At 41.2% G+C, this 21836-nt stretch overlaps 1 protein-coding gene across 1 annotated transcript in view; it reads right to left on the minus strand.

The window, feature by feature from the left end:
• Positions 1 to 3202: 3202 nt before the first annotated feature.
• The window catches only part of LOC119420145 (ubiquitin-associated and SH3 domain-containing protein B), a 38029-nt gene continuing 19395 nt past the window's right edge, over positions 3203 to 21836 (minus strand). The window contains exons 2-14 of the mRNA XM_037687524.1: positions 13589 to 13642; positions 13283 to 13469; positions 11248 to 11446; positions 10980 to 11149; positions 9793 to 10001; positions 9568 to 9712; positions 9348 to 9468; positions 9142 to 9264; positions 8918 to 9010; positions 5838 to 5982; positions 5646 to 5752; positions 4156 to 4265; positions 3203 to 4055 (exon numbers count right to left, since the gene is read on the minus strand). Coding sequence (XP_037543452.1) covers positions 3918 to 4055; positions 4156 to 4265; positions 5646 to 5752; positions 5838 to 5982; positions 8918 to 9010; positions 9142 to 9264; positions 9348 to 9468; positions 9568 to 9712; positions 9793 to 10001; positions 10980 to 11149; positions 11248 to 11446; positions 13283 to 13469; positions 13589 to 13642 — 1801 coding nt within the window. The 3' untranslated portion in view covers positions 3203 to 3917. The remainder of the gene's footprint in view (positions 4056 to 4155; positions 4266 to 5645; positions 5753 to 5837; positions 5983 to 8917; positions 9011 to 9141; positions 9265 to 9347; positions 9469 to 9567; positions 9713 to 9792; positions 10002 to 10979; positions 11150 to 11247; positions 11447 to 13282; positions 13470 to 13588; positions 13643 to 21836) is intronic.

Here is a 21836-nt window from a genome sequence, read left to right on the forward strand (position 1 = left end):
TATTATAAAAAATAAACATCTTGGTTTGTAATTTAAAGCAAAGTGATATCTGCTGTTCATGTGCTCAATGTATTCTCTCTGAAAAGAACGATCAGCAACAATAAAAGATACGTCAAATGCATCGTGAGCCTATGAGCAGCAAACAAACCTTTTTCTCCTAATGTTTCTTAAACTGGAATCGTTTTTTTAAAAGATGTAATCGAGGGACCGACCCTGGTCAGCTGAGAAAGAACTGAGTGCAAAGCCTTATCTGTGCTGCCTTCAAATGTTAAGAAAACCATCGCAATCCCCTTTTATCGGCCCTTTTTATGAAGGAGTAAAAATACTTTCATTGGAAGTATTCCTACATCAACAATAAGCCGTACAAGGTAAAAAAAAAAAACATCATTCCTCCTGAATTTAGTGCACAGAACCCTGCATAAAAGTAAAACCACAGGCAAATTAAGTTTTAAGTTTAAGAATTTAACAAGTGGATAAAAAAAATTGAATACATTATAAAGCACAAGACATGAAAAAGTTGACAATCTGCTGGTTGCTGCAGACATTAGTCAACGGCACCATCTGGTGCTCTTCCTGCATGCACCAGAGGTGTGTGATATAACAGGCCTCCATCGCTGTGCCAACAAGAATTCATTTCTAACCTGGTTTTAAGAGTTAAAAAGACGTTATTTGTAGTGTTTTTATTCTCTTTACGCAGCATCAACCCAGGCCATTCTGCCCCATTCTTTTCAGAGACAAAAGTCTTTCTGGGCAGTAGTGGCACAGGAGTTAGAGAATCACCTTCTGATATACATCTGTCTACTTTAGTTTTATTTTTTATTTACAGATGATATTACTTATTGCTGGACATGGGCACCGGCGACCCCCGTGACCCAAAATGGAAGAAGCGAGTAAAAGATAATGGATGGATATTACTTATTGAGACAAGCATGATCACTAATCAGCTCATTGAAGCTTGCCCTCTCTTAATTTTTAGAGAGAGCTGAGATGTAAGGCAAAGCTCTCCGTTTACCGGTCGGTCTACGTTCCTACCCTCACCTATGGTCATGAGCTCTGGGTAGTCACCAAAAGAATGAGATCGCGAATACAGGCGGAGACTCGGAGTAGAACCGCTACTCCTCCACGTCGAGGAGCCAGTTGAGGTGGTTCGGGCATCTGGTAAGGATGCTCCCTGGGCGTCTCCCTAGAGAGGTGCTTCGGGCATGTTCGACTGGGAGGAGACCGCGGGGAAGACCCAGGACACACTGGAGAGACTATGGAACGCCTTGGAATCCTCCCAGAAGAGCTGGAAGAGGTGGCTGTGGAAAGAGATGTCTGGGCCTCGCAAAACCTTGGGACTCAAGAGGATAAAACCGTCTGGCCAAGGAGGGGACATCGTTTGCTTGGAGGTGGCATTGCCTCCCTACTTAGTGGCCCTGTCCTAAATATGCTTTCAAACCATCATATTTGTTCTGCCTTTTTCTCATTTCCAATGACTGAGAACTGTAGAGTCAAAGATAACTCCCAATTCTCTCAAGTTTTGAATTCACCTTTTTCTTATGTTCTGATACATTGGTGGAGGAAAAAAATATTTAGCTGAGCTTTGCTATAAAGTTTTATTACATTAACTAAAAATGTTATCTTTGCTAAAGTTTTACAAGACAATGTTAAGGGTTTGCACACTTAAGGGATTTGGATTAAAGCTATTTTAGTTAAAAGTTTAAAAAGTTATAGCTTTAGTCAAAACAAATTTTAGAATACATCAGGAGTTCCCGAACTTACCAGCTTGACCTAAAAAATTAAAAATTACTGAAAAAACTGTTGCCGGTTTAGGTACTATTTTTTTTTATCCATTTATGATTACAGCTGCACCGCTCTGAATAATTCTGGTAACAATACACGATTAATATTTAATGTGAAGTTAATTTTAGGTTTGTGGATCATCAGCAACCTCCACAAGACAAACTCAACTCGGTCAGAAACCTTAAATTCATTCCCATTTGCTCCTGACGGCTCTTTAAACGACATTTCAGAGGAAAAATAACCAGCTCATTTTGTTTTTTACTTACCTATTTTTTTGAAAATTATTTGGGCTAATGTTCTTTCCACTTCTGCTTTTTGAGTTTCTTACGGTGACAAAAACTTTTCCTCTGGGTAGCTGTCGACAGTAAAGGCGCGAAAAATTATTACACTAACTTCCGGCCTGACCTTGACTTCTGAACTCTGACCTTACTGCTTAGTTAAAAATCCCTCACATACAACAGTTAAGACGTCTTGGGGCTTTTAAAAAGTATTATACAATAAACCTAAAATATTTCACATGAAAATTACAACAAAAAAGCATGTTACAAAATCATTTGAAGTTAGTTTAACTGTGCTTGTTAGCTAATTGATAGCTTAGCCATGTTTGTTAGCGTTCTGAAAGTTAGCTTAGCTGTGTTTGTTAGCTTAATTTTTGTTGGCTTAGCTGTGTTAGCTTATTTTTTTAGTTGGCTTAGTTGCTTTTGTTAGCTTACTATTTGGTAACTTAGCTGTATGTGTTAGCTTACCGATAGTTACCTTCATAGACAAATGCATCTATGGTTAGCTTTGCCATGTTAGCTTAGCGTGTTTTTTTAGTTAGCTGTTTGTTAGCTTACTGATAGCATTAGCATAGTTGTGTTAGCTAATAGCTTAGCCATGTTTGTTAGCTTATTTTTTTCAGTTAGCTTAGCAAGCCAGCCTGACCATTAATAGAAAGTCAAAATGTTAGCTCTTCTATTTCAGCCATTTTAAAATGTAAATAAGCAAACAGCAGTTTGATAAAAAAAAAAAAAAAAAGGAATTGTGCTGAAATTATGATTATAACTACACCACACGTTAATATTCATTCGAACTTGTGCTATTCCAGTTTTGACATGTCAGGAAGACGTTTTAAGAAGAAAGAAAACTTTCTTGCAACATTCTTACCTTTTACTAACATGATAAAGAAAGCCTTGTTTGTGCACACAATACTAAAGTAAAGCTCAAGAACGTTGCTTTATTTGTTTATAGAGTATGAATTTTCAGTTATATAGAGTAAATAACTGGTTGAAGCAGAGAACAAATAAATCCTTCGTTAAAACAAAAAAAAAAAAAAAAACATGAAATGCACCAAATATTTGAAAAGCGGAGCAGTTTTAGGGTTGACAGAGCATTCAGTTCATGATAAACAATTAAAACTTTTAAGGAGGCACCTGGAGTTTATTATTCTGTAAGTTATTATCATGTCATCTTGTCAGCTGGGTCGTTTCCTGATTAATTTTTTATACTGCGGTTTTCACGCGTGTTAAAATTTCCATTAAAGTAGAAGAAAATGATATGACACTCGAGTAAAAGACGTGTAACAATTTACCAAACCGCAGCAACAGAAACAATGGTGGTCAGTGCGCCACTGTTTTGATTGTCAGCCTTTCTTTTTGTGCTTTCTTTCCCCAGAAGACGGGGGTTGTGGGGTTGTCGCTACAAGATAATCATTTCCGACGCGTGGAAAAATATTTCTGTGGCACAAGTCCTTCTTAGTTAATTTTTGTCACAGTGTGTGAGAAAGCAGCAGATTTCACTTCCTGTCTGCTAAAGAAGGGTCGCAGAGTTCGTTCTTCAGACAAAAAAAAAAAAAAGTTTGTCACATTTCTTAAATATCCAAATCCTCTGCAGCATCTGCATATTCTTAGCACGCTAAAAGACAAGTATCCAAACTGCATACGTGAACTCCACAAAGACGTTTTCCTTCTTCCTGAGCAGTGCGTCTAAATACATTAGCCCATATTATATACAGACTTTTATTTATTCCTTCATTTATTTTTGCATGGTGTCTTAGATGGAAGCCAGGTTGTGATTCTCTTTGTCCTTTCAATAGTTTGAGTGAAATGTCAAGGGAAAAAAAATAAATAATATTTAGGCGAAAACAGCATATTCCTTCAGTCTTGCGTTAGCATTTCCCTCCAGTTGAAGCTGTGATTGGGTCCATGTGTCAGAGGCAAGATGGGGGGGTCGACCAGCTGCCACACGCCTGTCTCTCCCATTTCTTCACAAGCACAAAAACCTAAATAAGGGATCTGGGAACAAGGCAGACAGATGTGCGCATTAAAAAACAAACACAAAAAAGAAAGAACAATTGATGGGAACTGTGGAAATGAAAAGAGCGGAGAAAACGACCTTTCGGACAACTTGGACAAAGTCCTTGGAGTTTTGAGGACTGAGGCCTTGTAACTGCCGAGTACAGGCCTCCAGGGAGGAAGCATGGGCCACGATCAGGACCGTATTTCCTGTGTGAAAGAGGTAGAAAGCATCGAGGCGCATTCCATAAATACCACAAGCTTCTACTTTATGGACTCAGTTGCTGCTTATTCGTTTTTGTCATCATATGGTTTCTAAGTTTCAGTGCATCTTTAGTCCAAGTGTAAATGTATATTTTAGCAGCTTGTGTGTGTTTTTTAAGTGATCTCCGACAAGTTGTAACAATAATGTGATAACTTCAGCTATAAAAACAAGACTAAAAATACTGAAGGCTGTTTTTTTTGGCTGTTGTTTTTTTAAGTTATTGACACATGGATGTTGCCATTTTATTCATGTTGCAATGCATTCTGGGTAAATGATGTAGACAGGTTGCTTTGGTGCGAGCTCATTCAGCTTGAATGTTAATTTTGGAGATTATCTGATGCTCAGTTCATTAATTTGAACCAGAAAACAATGACAAGAGGGGAGAATAACAAGTGACTCAGCTTTCACATTAGCTCCAGTGCTAATATATATGAAGTTAGCATCAGAGCTAATATATGATGTTAGCTCTGGAGCTAATAGCATTAGTGTTGCAGCTAATATTTAAGTCATTAGCCCCACAGCTAATACCATTCGATCCAAAGCTAATATGACATTAGCTCCAGAGCTAATATATGTGACGTTAGCTCCTGAATTGATATACAGTATAGGATGTTAGCGCTGGAGCTAATAGCATTTATGTTGCAGCTAATATTTAAATCATTAGCCCCATAGCTAATAGCATTCGATCCAAAGCTAATATGACATTAGCTCCAGAGCTAATATATGTGATGTTAGCTCCTGAATTAATATACTGTATATGATGTTAGCTCTAGAGCTAATAGCATTAGCGCTGCAGCTAATATTTATATAATTATTCCCACAGCTAATAGCATTTGATCCAAAGCTAATATGACGTTAGCTCCAGAGCTAATACATTAAACATCACAAGTTCATCACGTTGGATCGTTTTTACCCATTTATTGTGCATAAGGACTAAAAAATATATACCGTTAACTTTATTGCCACGTTATAACTTTTAAGCCTTGGCTCCTTGTGTTTTAGTCTCCACTACAACTGATGTACATCATCGCCCCAGAATGCATTGTGCTAGTAAAACAATGGTTAAGTCCTTGGGTGAATAAAATTAATAAACACACACAAAAAAAAGTGATTAGGAGTTTTCATGTGTTACAAACAACAACTTTTAGTAGAATAGAGAAATAACACATTAAGGCCAATAGGTGCAGGTAGTCGGAGATCCCTTTAACAAAAATCAATACATTTTTAAACATTTCAATAAGAAAGATGTTTTTGATGATAAATGTTTCAAATATTTTGAGTTTAGCTAAGCTGAAACCTTGTATACTTGTTGAGTTCTACTTTACCCTGACTTTTGCACTCCGTTAGAATCTCTCGGGTCACTTGGAAGCTCCTGCTGATGTAGGTGTCGTAGGACTCTGACACGGTCAGCTTACTCACAGGAAAATGAGGTCTGGGGGTGAAAAGATCAATACAGGGAATGAAATCATATCACAGCTTCATGGATAAACTGCAGCAGCGTTAGCAACACTGTGTACCTGTAGGTTGTGTCCACGCTCAGGTTAGCAACCGCCAGCTCAGCCGGCGGGATCCAGGTGGGTAAACACGTGCCTGAAACCCATTTGGTCCATTCAAACAAACCGGGCTCCACACGGATCTTTGTCTTGGCCTCCTGCTGGAGACCTGACACAGATTTAAAAAGAGAAAGAGATAAAGTTACATTTGAAAAAGATCTGTTGGTACCACTAAGCATGGTAAAATCGTAAGAGCCACTTTGCCGTTGATAAGTACGGTTCTCGTCTTATCGGTTCTTCTCAGGTGTGGGTGAATTTTCACCGTGGCTTGTTTCCCCTCTCTGTGGGCAGAATCATAACTGTAACCTGACTTCAGTTTCTTTAGCTTATCCCGGCACTGCTTAAAGGTCCGGGTGTAGCCATGCTGCGCCATCATCTCCAATTTCTCACGGTAAATTCGCTCATTTCTTGTAGCGTCATTCAGCTCTCGCTGAATCCTCTGATCCGCCAATAAAGACAGAAAGAGCTGGACCTCGTCATTGGTCCGCGGCGCTACAACTGATGGTCATAAAATTAGAATATCATGAAAAAGTTGATTTATTGCAGTAATTCCATTCAAAAAGTGAAACTTGTATATCATATTCATTCATTACACAAAGACTGATATATTTCAAACGTTTATTTCTTTTAATGTTGATGATTATAACTGACAATTAACGAAAACCCCAAATTCAGTATCTCAGAACATTAGAATATTACTTAAGACAAATTAAAAAAAAGGATTTTTAGAAATGTTGGCCAACTGAAAAGTATGAACATGAAAAGTATGAACATGTACATCACTCAATACTTAGTTGGGGCTCCTTTTGCCTGGATTGCTGCATCAATGCAGCGTGGCATAGAGTTGATCAGTCTGTGTCACTGCTCAGGTGTTATGAGCCCAGGTTGCTCTGATAGTGGCCTTCAGCTCTTCTGAATTGTTGAGTCTGATGTATCACATCTTCCTCTTCACAATACCTCATAGATTTTCTGTGGGGTTAAAGTCAGGCGAGTTTGTTGGCCAATTAAGAACAGGGATATCATGGTTCTTAAACCAGGTACTGTAACTTTGGCACTGTGTGCAGGTGCCAAGTCCTGTTGGAAAATGAAATCTGCATCTTCATAAAGTTGGTCAGCAGCAAGAAGCATGAAGTGATCTAAAACATCCGGGTAGACAGCTGCGTTGACCTTGGACCTCAGAAAACACAATGGACCAACACCAGCAGATGACATGGCCCCACTGGACCTCAAGCAATGTGGATTCTGTTCCTCCTCTCTTCCTCTAGACTCTGAGACCTTGATTTCCAAAGGAAATACAAAATTTACTTGCATCAGAGAACATAACTTTGGACCACTCAGCAGCAGTCCCAGGCGAGACGCTTCTGACACTGTCTCTTGTTCAAGAGCGGCTTGACACAAGAAATGCGACAGCTGAAACTCGTGTCTTGCATATGTCTGTGCGTGGTGGTTCTTGAAGGACTGACTCCAGCTGCAGTCCACTCTTTGTGAATCTCCCTCATATTTTGGAATAGGTTTTGTTTCACAATCCTCTCCAGGGTGCAGTTATCTCTATTGCTTGTATAATTTTTTTACCACATCTTTTCCTTCCCTTCACCTCTCTATTAATGTGCTTGGACACAGAGCTCTGTGAACAGCCAGCCTCTTTAGCAATGACCTTTTGTGTCTTGCCCTCCTTGTGCAAGGTGTCAATAGTCGTTGTTAGGACAACTGTCAAGTCAGCAGTCTTCCCCATGATTGTGTAGCCTATAGAACTAGACTGAGACCATTTGAAGGCCTTTGCAAGTGTATTGAGTTAATTAGCTGATTAGAGTGTGACACTAGGTGTCTTCAATATTGAACCTTTTCACAATATTCTAATTTTCTGAGATACTGAATTCGGGGTTTTCATTAGTTGTCAGTTATAATCATCAACATTTAAAGAAATAAACATTTGAAATATCAGTCTGTGTGTAATGAATGAATATAATATACAAGTTTCACTTTTTGAATGGAATTACTGCAATAAATCAACTTTTTCATGATATTCTAATTTTATGACCAGCACCTGTATTTTTGGAGCTTCCAACATAAGAGAAAGTTTAAGTCTGTATGGACAGACTATACCACAATACGTCCACCTTTCAACAATCCGATCAAAAGACATGTCGGTTGGTTGAACATTTTAACTTGTAGTGGATAATAAAGTCGTGGCGTCTACCAGATCAGCAACACCCATCTCTATTTTTAAAGGTAACGCAGGTTTTGAAGCAATTGTTTGCAACAAGCTGCAGAGTTAGCATGTTAGCATGTGAAACAAACCACCTTACCAAACATGGGCCCATCACAGTGTCAGTTACTTCACAAAGGGCAGAACAGCAGAATCACACGCGCAACACGCACAATTACCTCAGAATTATAAATAAACTGATCTGGGGATGTAGTTTAGTTTCAGTCGGACATTTTGTGCAGCTCACAGAAAAGATGACGACGGGTGTTTTGTCTTCCTGTCTCTTAAGGGAAACAGACTTTGTCTTTGGATGAATCAGGGTGGGAGCGCAGACGCCTACAGTGACATGTCCGTACTGTCCTCTAAAATCTGTTTATAGAAAAAAAATTCAAAACCATCGGCGAAAAACTTTTTATACAAAATTCAGCCTTACTCTTGAATATCATTGCAAATAAAACTGTTTTAATTTTAAAAAAAGGGCTGATTACAAATTGGTGTAAAATCTTCATGAAAAAGCTGAGACAGAGTGATGTTCACTTGTGTTCTTGTTTATATCTGTGAACTAGAATTAAAATAGCTATAAATAATACCTTGGACGTTATTACACTATTACTGTTTAAGCAGCGGCAGTAAATAAATCATGTTTTCAAATTTTTGTTTTGATGTCAAAGTGTCAGAATGTCCTGACCGCCATGTTTAAGAGGTGCATGGTTCCAAACAGACGAACACTCCTGATGTCAGCGCCTCAGCACCAGACATCCTCAACATCAGCCGAAGCTGAAGAACACAATTTACATGCTCGATGCAAACGTGTGGTCTGAGGCAAATGAGGTCCTACCCTGCAGAATGTGCTGAGCCGTCTGGATGCAGCGAAGAGACGGAGAGCAGTAAACAAAATTTATCGTCGTGTGGCTTTCTAACAGAGCTTCACCTGGAAAGGGACAGAACACAGACGTGCGTCTCATTTATACACATTTTTGGAAACAATTTCGTCCATATTTAGCAATCCACAAGAACCTGCAGCGCGTTAGCATTCGTCAATCTAAAACGAGACCTACGGACCTACTAGACGGGCCTGGGTGGAACCAAACACAGTGATTGGACAATCTTTATCGTAGTCCCGGTGACCGCCGCTCCTGGCTGGTAGACTGGGTGGCATGTTGAGATTAGAACGGATGTAACGACCTGCGCAGGCACAAACTGAGTCATCATTAACAGCAAAACGAAACAAAAAGTAAAATAAAATGCATCAACTGTGATGTTCTGACCTTTGGGATCGAAGCACTGAGTGACCCAGTGTTTGCCAAACACCACATCCATCCGCTCGCCGTGACGACACACAAACAGCCTCATCTTGGACAGCGAGGGCGCACCGGTCGGCCTCGACACCTAAGACACACACGCAGCTCTTATATTAGGCTGCACATTTGTTTTTTAAACTCGCTCTAAAGCAGGCAGCCTGACTAAAATGTTTCTGCGATGATGCACCTGCATGGGAGGACAGAGGCCGGTGAGGCTGGACATGTCCATGAGACTGTCCAGCAGACTGTCGTTGGACTGTCCATCCAGTAACAGCCCACCCACCGAGCTACCAGAGGCAGACGGAGAGGCACAGTTGAGAAACGAGTAAGACCTGGCAAAAACACAAAACAGCTTTCTTTAGTCTCAGGGCTCCAAATGACAGGAAGTACATGCTGCTCTCCCCCTCCTCACCCGTGGACGACCCACGTGTCCGACTCGTCCGCCCGGCTGACGTAGTTCTCGGGCAGCAGGCCGGACAGCCCGGTGCCCAGTGACGTGCCATACACCCAGCCCTCGCTGGCAGTGCTCTGCTCCACTGGAGACGTGAAGATGAAGTCTCCCTGCAGCAGCTCCAGCTCGTCGTCATTCTGAGGCACATACGGGTACATCACTTGAAGCGTCTGCAGTGGGGGGGAGGGGGGGGGGGGTAGAGAGAGATAGTTAACAGTTAACAGTCATTATGGGAGTGGGTCAATTCATATACAGTAGTCGATTGCTATTTTGTGGTTCAACTTTTGCGAACTTGCTCTTTTGCAGTTTTTCAAAGTAAGATTGTACACGACACAATTGTCAACTTTAATATTACTCACATGATTGGGACAGTACGGGATACAGTAAAAAGTTTAAAAAGAAAAAAAATACTTTGGACAGGCTCCGCCGTTTTGTAGTTTTCACCACTCAAAGCGACTACATTTCCCAGAAGCCAACAGTGCCCCGCCCAAAAACCCTGTTGCCTTCTGCTGAAATAGAGGTAAAGTTCTGATCAGATCCGAAAAATTTCGGTCCTTATTCATAGTGACTTCGGCGCACAGCGGATGCAGAGAGCCGCACGGAACTGACCGAGAACCGGACCAGAACCGGACCAGAACCGGACCGCCACTCATCAGTCAACTTGAGTGACGCACGCCGGTCCACGAAGCCTCCCGAGCGGGGGAGGCGCTGCCTGGAGGTCCGGCGTTCTAACATTTTGGTGCTCAAGGGCTGCACAGAACCGGACCAGAACCAGAGCAGAACCGGCAGAGTAGCCCTGCAGAACCGAAACTGAGCCCAACCGACCGGAACCGAGCTGCTGCTGTTCTGCAGAGCTGGTGAGTACATGTGTGTTCCTACTTCACGGATTTTCACTTATTGTGGTGGTGGGGGGGTCATCAAATATGAATATGAATCTTCACCAGCGTATCCAATATGACAAACAAGTTACATTTTGTAGTAGTCTTTATGCACAATATATGGGTCGAAACCCTACCTGAGATATATATAGATATATAGATTTTTTTTTTTTTTTCATTTACCCTTTATTTATACAGGTAGTCCAAAACGTAATCCCGGCGATAACTGAAAGACTACTGTATACAGATGTATTAAAGGGAACAGTGTACCTCGTGATTAGCAAAGCGAATATCTCTGGAGAGGAGCACCGCCAGCCAGTCGCAGCCTGAAGATACGTCTATGGTTTTGGCCTGCTTCTCCAGAAGTGGAAGGTGACTGTCGTGAAAGTGGTACGCCAAGGTGACATGAAGCTGCTTCTTGTGGGGCTCAACGTGAACATCTGGATGAGAGAAAGAGATGGAGCCAAAGTATTGATATCCTTTCTGGAGATGTTGTTGAGAGCTCGAAAGGTGTTTACTGTGGCAAAAAGACACAAACCTGCTTTAGATTCTGCTTCGGTGGCAAAATCCGAAGCAAAACTCTTCAAAACCTCCGCCATCTGCTCCTCCACGAAGAGGCCGATGAAGGTTGAGGAGATGTAGCGCTCCAGGGGGAGGGGCATAGGGATGCGACCCTTCCATTTGGCCATGGTGCTCTGGAGAGCGTCGGAGAGAGCCTCCACTTTGTCGTCTGGACACTGGGTGGAAAAACAAAATAGGCAACAATATTAAAAGAAGTCGACACGAGGTGTTAAAGGGCTTAAAGGAGATCGGCTGCTGTAGATTTATACGTTCTTTCTGTCAGAGAGAAGTTTCATCAGCAGCAAAAGGACCAAAACTTACCAGTACTAACAAACAGTACGCTGAGGGGTTTCATACTGTTTGTAGTTTCTGAATAGAGGTAGTTTTTTCTGTTTAATTTTGTTTGCTTGCTTTTCTAGTCCGAGGCGGCACAGGGTGACTGATCAAGGGCAATTTTATTCACCACCAAGGGCAAATCTAGGGGGTGGCCAATGGTGGCCTTGGTCACCATAGTCTTATCTTTGGCCACCCCAGTCATTTTAGGAAACTACATTAAAGCAATATAATAACTAAAAAGTACAGTTTTCTCATGATTGGGGGGAGGGGGGGCTGGTCTACATATATACTGTATATATGACGGTGGCCATCTTGGTGACATGGCAACCCTAGATGCACCCAGTACACCTAGATGCAGCCACACACCAAAATGTAAGTCAGCTCATTGCTCATTTTTCAAGTTATCTTGCTCACAAGGTTCACACATATACCAAACAAGTCCATGCTCAATAATTCAAGTATACAGTCCAACAATTTTCAGTCAGGTCATCTGGACAGTTTCTTTTTTTTTTTATTGTTTTTGTGCTGAAACGTTTCACCTTCCATCCAGAACGCTTCATCAGTCAAGGAAACACACAACACAAAACTGATTCTTCCCCCAACAGCTTACTCCAAAGTGGAAAAAATCAGTTATGTTGGTGCTAAGACGAATCAATAATCCAGTTATACAATTCAACATGGACTTGAGCATGGACTTTGTTGGTTTTGAACCAGTTTGACATAACTGTCGATGAGGAAGAGGGCCGACACCGGAGGAGGGAGCGTGCCAAAGACACCATCTTAGCACCAACCTAACTGGTTTGTTCCACTTTGGAGTAAGCTGTTGGGGGAAGAATCTGTTTTGTGTTGTGTGTTTCCTTGACTGATGAAGCCTTCTGGATGGAAGGTGAAATTTTTCAGCACACAAAAAAAAAAAAGAAACTGTCCAGATGACCTGACTGAAAATTGTTGGGTTCACACATATACATATATGGAGGCAGCCATCTTGGATTTTGACATGGTAACCTAATTTGCAAAAGGAACCTTTTTTCGCAAAGAGCACAAAATCCATTTAGAATTAAGACAACAGCTTTTGTGGCACTTTTTTCTATTTTTAGGATAAAGTGGAAAAAATATATAGTTCCTTAGAAGAAAATTAAAATTTCCCGTTTGAAATAATGCAGATAATTCTGTCTTAATTCTGAGTGTTTCAGAGATATTTTGCTAACAGACCAACACAGACACAGGCAGAAACATTAACTCTAAATCCTTCGTCTCCAGGCTGATAACTAATGTTTCCTGGAGTCAATTTAATTTAAAAATGACAGATTCGTGTCATTTTTGGTCAAAGTTACAAGGAGCCCCATGAGGCTCCAGGAGGCCAACTTTAAGTCTAAATGTTGTGGGATACACAAAAGGTCATAAGCAAAAAAGGCACTTGTTCATGTTTTAAATCTGCTCATGTCGCTTTGTTTCCAACGTAAACATCGATAAACTGCACTCTCAAAGGGGAACTCCTGCTCTCAGGTGAAACAGAGAAGCAGGGATTTGAAAACTGAGGTGAACCAGTGCAGCTAAGCTGAAAGTTGTGGCCACTTCTCTTTTACAGGGAGGGGACGTCTGTGATGCACGTCGGCGCGACAACAAGTCCCTTTAGAGATCATCACAACACAAGACAAAATCTACAAAAAGCTGACCATGAAGAACTGGCAGAGGGTGATGTGTGGGAAGATGTTGTGGGCCTTGTTCTTGCCGCAGGACAGGCGGGACTGCTTCCAGAAGTTTGTGAGCTGCTGCAGCAGAGGTCCACTGGGTCGCAGGTACAGCACGTACTCTCTGGGTAGGGGGTCGTCCAGGAAGGGGTCGTCCAAGTGGGAGAAGAGCCTGGTGGAGACGACGGGAATACGTCCAGCAGAGGTCAGTAACGTTCAACCAGTTGATGTTTATCATAATGTTTGACTTCCTGTTTGACTCCTGAGGGAATGTGTGTGTGTTGCTCTCACCAGTCACACGCCGCCTGGACATTTTTGCCTCCTGTCGACACCAAAGATTTCAAGCTGCAAAAAACAAAGGGAGATCAAAGCAGAGTTGCTGAATTATTTCGTTCTCCTTCAGAGCAGATTCAATAGGATGAAAACAAAGGGGAGTTAACGAGCACACATTAATTTATAACACATTCATTATTTCTGATTGGGAACAGCTTCACGATCTGACATCACTGCCCAGCTCAGAGAAACAAACCTCATTGTTTGAGTTTCCTGGGGTTGGGCTCGATCGCAGCCCTGAACAATCATCCATGAGTCGTGGTGCATGATTCAGTAAGGACCACTCAGAGAGACAAGAGTTATCTGGGCCAAACCAGCTCCCAGTCTAACTTAAAGGGATCTCCGACTACCTGTGCATACTGGTCTTAATGTGTGCTTTCTCTATTCTACTAAAATATGTTGTTTGTGACATATGAAAACTCATAATTACTTAGAAAATATATATGTTTATTACATTTTTCACCCAAGGATGTTGCCATTATTTTACCGGTGCAGTGCATTCTGGGACGATGACGTACATTGGTTTTAGTGGAGACTAAAACACAAGGAGTCATGACTTAAAAGTTACAACATGTGACAATAAAGTTATATTTTGTATTAGTAATGTACAATAAATGGTTCCAAACAATCAAATGTGCTCAACTTGTGATGATTAATGTATTAGCTCTGGAGCTAACATGAAAGCAGAGTCATTTCTTGTTCTCCTCTCTGTCAACTCGCTTCGGTTCAAATTAAAGAGATGAACTTCAGATAACGTCTAAAATTAACGGTCAAGCTGAATGGAGCTCAGACCGGAACAACCTGTCTACATCATTTACCCAGAATGCAGCTGTAAATAAAATGGCCACATGTATGTATCATTAACTTTTTAGAAATAATAAACACTAACCTCCAGTATTTTTATGGTCTCATTTCAAGAGCTGAATTACCGTATTTTGTCTCATTCTGACGGTCAAATCAGCTGCATTTTAAAAGCCGATACAAGGAAGTAGGCGCATGCACTGGAGGACTCGCTGTGCATTTCTTCGAAACTTAACAAGATAAACACCTAAAAACAATTATTTGTTTGCTCGACTTTATAGAAAAGGTGTGTCTCTGTTGAACTTTTACTTAATAAAAGGACTTTAATGATTAAATCAGCTGCATTTCGCTGGGGCGGCGCAGCGAAATGAAATTGATGTGACGGTTGCTCCAAGCGGCAGCACAGTGGCGCAACTGAAGCTGCTGCCTCTCAGCGAGCAGGTCCCTGGTTCATATCCCGGTCCGGGGGCTTTTATGGGTGGAGTTTGCATGTTCTCTCCGTGCATGCGTGGGTTTTCTCTGGGTACTCTGGTTTTCTCCCACAGACCAAAAACATGCATGTTAGGCTGATGGGTAACTCTAAATTGTCTCTAGGTGTGAGTGAGAGAGCGAATGGTTGTTTGTCTCGTTTGTCTCTTTGTGTCCCTGTGATGGACTGGAGACCCGTCCAGGGTGTACCCCGCCCCTCCCACAGTGATTGCTGGACATGGGCACCAGCGACCCCCGTGACCCAAAATGGAAGAAGCGGGTAAAATATAATGGATGGTTGCTCCAAGCAGCAAACAGAACGAATGTGGCAGGCTATGGCAAGCCAATTGTGTCATTAATAGCCACTTTTACCCATTACATGACACAACGGCATGCCATACTACTCGAGTGCCATCTAGCGGCTGTAAATGGTAGTGTTCAATATTTTCAATCAGAATGAATGAAAACGGTCATATCTCAGCTAAAAATTGGTTTATAAATATGAGAAGAAATCCATAAATATGTCGCTTTGGTGTGCAAGTGGCAGGGCATGTAAATTATACAAAAAACTGCGACTTATAGGTGAAAAATACGGTAATTGTTTATCAGATTAGGTCTATGGTTCCAACTGTTCTGAGATCCCTTTAACAATTTATATATTTCCTCACCAGCTACGTGGTACAAAATTAAGATAACAGGTTCCAACAGAAAGTCTCGCACTCGTCCCGTTTCAAGGTTGTCCCGAAGACTTTCTCGTAGGATCACTTCAATCTCAGACAGCTCAGCTCAATATCTGTAAATGCGACTGAATTAAAGCCATTTTTGTGTCGGTGAAGATAGACTCCAAATGTTATTCAGCTGAACCTGTGCGTTCAAAGATTACGCTCTTAGAGTTTCATTACACTAATCCTAAACTCTGGCATGGAAAGCAGCGGGCGATAAGCATTCCTAATTGGTACCTAATTTAAGCCTCTCAAACACATTAGCGATTGTGTGATTACATTTGGAGAGCTTGTTATCTAGTTAGTCCCTCTTTATAAAAACTGCCACCCAGCAGGTGACCCAGTTATTTCTGTTTTTATTGATTAATGTTTAAACACTTTCTCTGCACTGTTTTAAGTGATTAGTAACATGATTCAGTTTCATTCCAACATCAAGTTCTTTGTGTTTTATATGAAAATAAAGCTCGGTCTCACCCATAAATCACCCATTTGTTAGTAAAAAATACTAATCCTATGTCCAGGACAGTTTTCCACTCGTTTTCATGGCCATTACAATCGAGTCTAAGTACCAGTTTTTCTAACTGTTCAAAATGAACAAGTTTTGTTTTCTATACCACTAAAGCCTTTTCTTGACTTTGTTCACAGCGTGACACAGACAGGCTGGAGCATCTCCATCAGCGGCGACGCTGAAAGCGTTCTTTGTGCCCCTCGACTGTTCAAACTCAACGAGCTATTTTTAAACCCGTCCCGCTGAGAGGGTCCTAGATGTTAAGCCTGAACCCTGAGGCCCCGACAGAGCAGAGTGCAGGGTGGGCGGCTCGGGTCGAAAGGGTTAGAGATGATTTTGAACGACAGCTTGCACAGATTTACAACAAAACACTTAAACGTGAACATACTCAAGAACTGGGCTGCACTTTTAGCTCCAGAAAGCCTCGATAGTCTTGAGATTTCATCGTACATTGTCAGATTCGAGACACCCTGTGTCAGCCATAGAACAGAACCGGCTTTAAACATCGAGCTGACGGGGACTTGGTGTCAAGAAGCACCATCTCATCTTGTGGGCGGAGCCAAAGCAGGTGAGAGGCAGCCAAGCAGGTTGAATCCAAAAGCGAGAAGGTGCAGGAGGGAAAGTCCAGAAAACGGGGGACGATCTGACAAAGACTGAGTGCAACAAGGAGCTTTTATATATCAGGAGGCATGACTGGAAGTGACAGCAGGTGAGGTGATTGCAAATGGCTGACAGGTGAGTCTGTCAAGGCGAGACAGTAACTGAGGGAAACTATGAGAATTAAAGCAGAAAAAAAACTACCAAGTTGTACGCTGATGTCCCCCGCCGCTGAGGGATTTGAAGAATAAATGTTTCTAGTTTTTGAGTAGAGGTAGACGTTGTATCCACCACCAGACGCAATGGTGGCACAAGGGTGTGGCCAATGGTGGCCTTGGCCACCACAGATTAATCTTCGGCCACCCCAGTCATTTGAGGAAACTATACTTTTAAGCAATATAAAAACTAGAAAGCATGGTTTCTTTAAGTGATCAGGATGGTCAATTTAGATGTATATATGGTGGTGGACATCTTGGATTTGGATTTGTCAACCCAACGGTGCTGGTCAGAGATACTACAAAGAGCTCCCTATGCAAGGTGTGATGTCAGCAAGTACCCAGTTCTCAGGCAAGTGTAACTTCAAGTACAATACAATTAGAACTGTAGCTGTGGTCTGTGCTGATGAACAACAGCAAAACAATAGTATCTAAGAAGCTTTGTTGCTACGGGACTTGCAATAGTGTTGGCCGATATGCTGACAAGCCTCATGGGAGACAAGATGGTGTAGAGGTAGGGCAGCCGACCTGGGACCAGAAAGTCATGGTTCGACTCCTCGCCATGCCCACATATCGTGGTGTCTCTGAGCAAGACACTTAATCTTTAATTATTCACTGGACATAGCTGCCCACTGCTCCACCTGGGTGTATTTCATGTGTGACGGGTTAAATGCAGAGAACTAATGTCATCATTGTATAGGAACATACAATGATGACAACACATAGCAATTACATGTAACATATATGGTTTATGCAGTTTCCAAAGCCGATTACTCAAAGAAAAAAATATGGTCGTTGGATTTGACTCTTGTGGACGAGTTGGCTTTAATTGGACAAATTATTTATTAACCTTTATTTGACCAGGCAAATCCCATTGAGATCACAGATCTCTTTTGCAAGGGAGGCCTGGACCTGAAGGCAGCCTAACATGCATGTTTTTGGTCTGTGGGAGGAAACTGGAGTAAACGGAGAAAACCCACGCCAGCATGAGAAGAACATGCAAACTCCACACAGAAAGACCCCAGGTCCAACCGGGAATTGAACCCAGGACCTTCTTGCTGTGAGGCAACAGTACTAACCACTGAGCCGCTTCTGTTTACATTTGATGGCCGTCACTGTCAAATGTAAACAGAAGCATGTATGTACATGTTTTATATGATACGTTATATTAAAAATATTTTTTTAAGTACCATCACCATCCTGGCATTCTCTACCTGGAGTAGAGTGGAAGCAGTCTAAAAGGTTTATATGAAGAAACTTCAATGTTTCTTTTTACAAGCCAAAAAAAATGATTGTGGTAATAAGAAAACTTAGAACTAATGAATTTTTTAAGAACAGTTTGAAAAACAGACTGAAAGAACTCATGGCTAACAGCTGGCACCGGCTAAAAAAGTAAAATAGAAGAAGCTGGCAAAAACCATTCAAAAGCCTGTGCAATCCATGGCGAATCCATGGCATGCATCATGGATGAAATCTTCTGTCATCCATGCAATTTCTCCACGGAGGCTCAGAAAACAAATCAGCGTGGAAAACATCAGGATCGCCATACGTACCAAATTTTATCAATTTGGCACGATTGCAGGACACGGCTAGTCCCCTGCATAGCCATAGCCTGAGCTGTGCATCACTTCTTCCATACATTCAACGTCAGTTTTGGCCCCGGGGATATCATGTTCGCTTAGGTTGACATGGACAAAAGCACTGCCATTATTCTGGCCGTCTAGCCCATGGTTTGCCTGACATCTGGGATTTCCCACAATACTCATCATCCCTGACCTGCACCAGTTTCAAAAAGGACCTTATTTTATCCTTAGATGTAGCCACACTCCAAAATGGAAGTCTGCACGTTGTCCATTTTTCCAAGTTATTCAACTTACAGGTTTTACATCAGTGTTACTCCTACCATTACCAAAAGAGGGCGTCCCGCCCTGTCAACAAATCCAAGCACCCTGCCTAACAAAATCCACCACAACCCACCAAATCCCACTGCTAGTTCTGGTAACGGCCACAGAGCGGAGAATGTTGCCAAGGACCAGTCGCCACAGGATAGTGGCCTCAACTGGTACAGTGTGGAGGAGGAAAAGTCAGGGTCTTTATTTCCTTTCATTTCCACAGAAGGCATGATGGGATTACAAGCAGATGTGAATGAGACATCACAACATCCAATCCAGGCTCAGACATTATTTTTTTTAATCTCTTGCTTGGTTCTTTATGCGAGCAAAAGCCCCTGTGACATGAAAATATGGAAAGGTTCTCGCAGTGCTTATATTAAAAAAACATTCAATCAGGTTTTATTTAGGCTTCTGAAGCCCAGTTGAGGGCATAAATATTAATTAGTGTGTCAAACTGCTGGTGCAAAATAATGTTGGCTTGTCATTTATTTATTCATGAGGTCCATGGTCTGGATGCTATGCTCCGTGGTAAATAAAAGTTAAAATGTGTATAAACACAAAATTTACTCTCTAATTGTGCCAGTTTATAACTCAGTCACTCTTATTAGTTTTTCTTCCTTATATTTTTGGCACATTTCAAATTTAGTTCTACTTCAGCTCCTTTCAGCTAATTTCAGTCTCCTTCAGCTTCTTTCTGCTAATTTAAGCTTTTTTTTTCGGTTATTTTTCAGCTCATCTCATCTTCTTTGTGCCATTTTCATTTTTTTGTTCTTTTTCAGCTTCTGTTTTATTTTCAGAATTTTTTGTGTTTTTGCTTTTCGTGCATTTTTTCTGCTAATTTTGCTAATTTTATAATTTTTTCGACTCCTTTCAGCTTCTTTTTGCTTATTTTGCTAATAATTATAATTTTTGTACTCCTTTCAGCTTCTTTCTGCTAATTTAAGCTTTAGTGAGTATTTTTTTAGCTTATTTCTGCTAATTTCAAGCGATTTGCTTTTCTTGCAGCTAATTTATTCTTTTTATGTAGGCCTGTCACAATAAACCAATTAATCGCATGATAAATGAAAATGATCAACCTCATTTTCCATTTATCGGCTTTATCGTTTCTTCGTGTCTCTCTTTCTACTGAAGACACTGGATGACAAAAGGCTCTTCACTGACCCCTCCCTTTTTCTTTTCTCTTTAAAATCCATTTTAACTGTCCAAGATCGCATTTTTTGGATCGTTAAAAGCAGCTAAGTTGTGAAGCTAAGCTAAGAACGTCTTTTCGAAGCTCCAAAATTCACGGTTGAAACCCGTGCCTTCGTCTAAAAAGTTGTTTTTCTCTGCACAAAGAAGCTGAGAACTTGTTAACTGATTTTTTTTTTATTAAAAGCTTTGTGTAAAAAAATGCTATGCTAAAGAGCTCAAACCACACCGAGCGTCTGCCATTTTAAGAACCGAAGAGACAACCCATGTCATGTCAAGAGGCCTCACTCTCAATTTTCTTAGAGACACAATGCTCGCTCCCTCACTATCCATTCTTCGTTTCAATCTTTTATCGCCATCCGGTGGTTGAAAAAAGGTACTACATGCAACACAAATTAAACACTTCTTCTTAAATTTGACAATAATTACTAATTACTGTCAAATTTCAAACAACATTATCGTTTATCGCAATAATTTCTGAGACAATTAATCGCCCTGCAAAATTTATTGTGACAGGCCTATTTTTATGTTCCTTACGTGTTTCTGCTTAAATCAGCATTTTTAGATACTTTTTAGGTATTTTCTGCTAATTTTAGCCTTTTTCTGCCATATTTTCAGCTAATTTCCACCTCTTGTGCTTCTTTCTAATAATTTCAACTTTTTATGCTACTTTTTCTGTTAATTTCAGTTTATTTTTGAAATAATTTAAAAGTTCAACATTTCTACGCTGTTCAGCTTTTTCTACACATTTCTCCTTTTTCTCCCCCTGCAGGATAAACTTCCTTTCAGCAAATGTCAGCTGTTCAAATTCAGCTCACATTACCAGTTTAGAGATGAACCCTTTTCAGCTGGTTTCAGCTTCTTCAGCAGCTCTCAGCAGAAGCCATTCAGCAACAAGCGTTCACGCTGCATTTTCAAAGAACGTGACATTCCTCTAGTTTTCCCTTAATATTTGTTGCAGCTGAATAAATCATAAAATGAACTCCTTTCAGGTTCACCTCGTCCCAAAACAGAATCTGTAACAAAGAAAAGGTTTTTGAAGGAATCCACATCAGCCGATCATCTCCTCAGAGTTTGTCTTCTTACACCACAGCAAAAGATCAAAGCCGTGTTAGCGGGAGATGCTATACGAGGAGCCAGAAGCCCATTTGCTTTCAGTCCAACAGGGTCAAATGCAGAATGTGGTGTCTTAAAAGTTGCAGCAGATGTGCAGCTAGCAAGAAGATGAAAGAGCCGAAGAGCGGCAGCCTCCCTGAGTGACAGACCGCCTGTTCCTGCATCCTGTCGCAGAAACGAGCGCCGACCTTCTTTGAGGTTTTACACCGCCGAAGATTTTAAAGAAGCTCGTTTACAAGAGTCATTATGAAGGCACATGCTGAGCTATAGCAGCTACAACAGCTACAACAGCTACAGCAGCTACAATAGTTACAACTACAGCAGCTACAGCAGCTACCGCAGCTACAGCAGCTAAAACAGCTACCGCAGCTAAAACAGCAACCGCAGCTAAAACAGCTACAGCAGCTAAAACAGTTATAGCAGCTACAACAGCTACAGTAAATAAAACAGCTACAGCAGCTACCACAGCAAAAACAGCTACCGTAGCTAAAACAACTACAGTAGCTACAGCAGCTAAAACAACTACAGCAGCTCCAACAGTTACAACAGCTACAGCAGCTATAACAGCTACAACAATAGCTACAACAGCTACAACAGCTACAGATACAATTAGCAGAAAAATCAACAGAAAATAGCTGGAAACTACACAAAAAGCAGAAATTAGCAGAAAAGGCTAAAAGAGCAGGAAAAACGGAAATA

This window comes from Nematolebias whitei, chromosome 14 (assembly GCF_014905685.2).
Source record: "Nematolebias whitei isolate Nwh7 chromosome 14, NemWhi1, whole genome shotgun sequence".
Classification (NCBI taxonomy): Eukaryota; Metazoa; Chordata; class Actinopteri; order Cyprinodontiformes; family Rivulidae; genus Nematolebias; species Nematolebias whitei.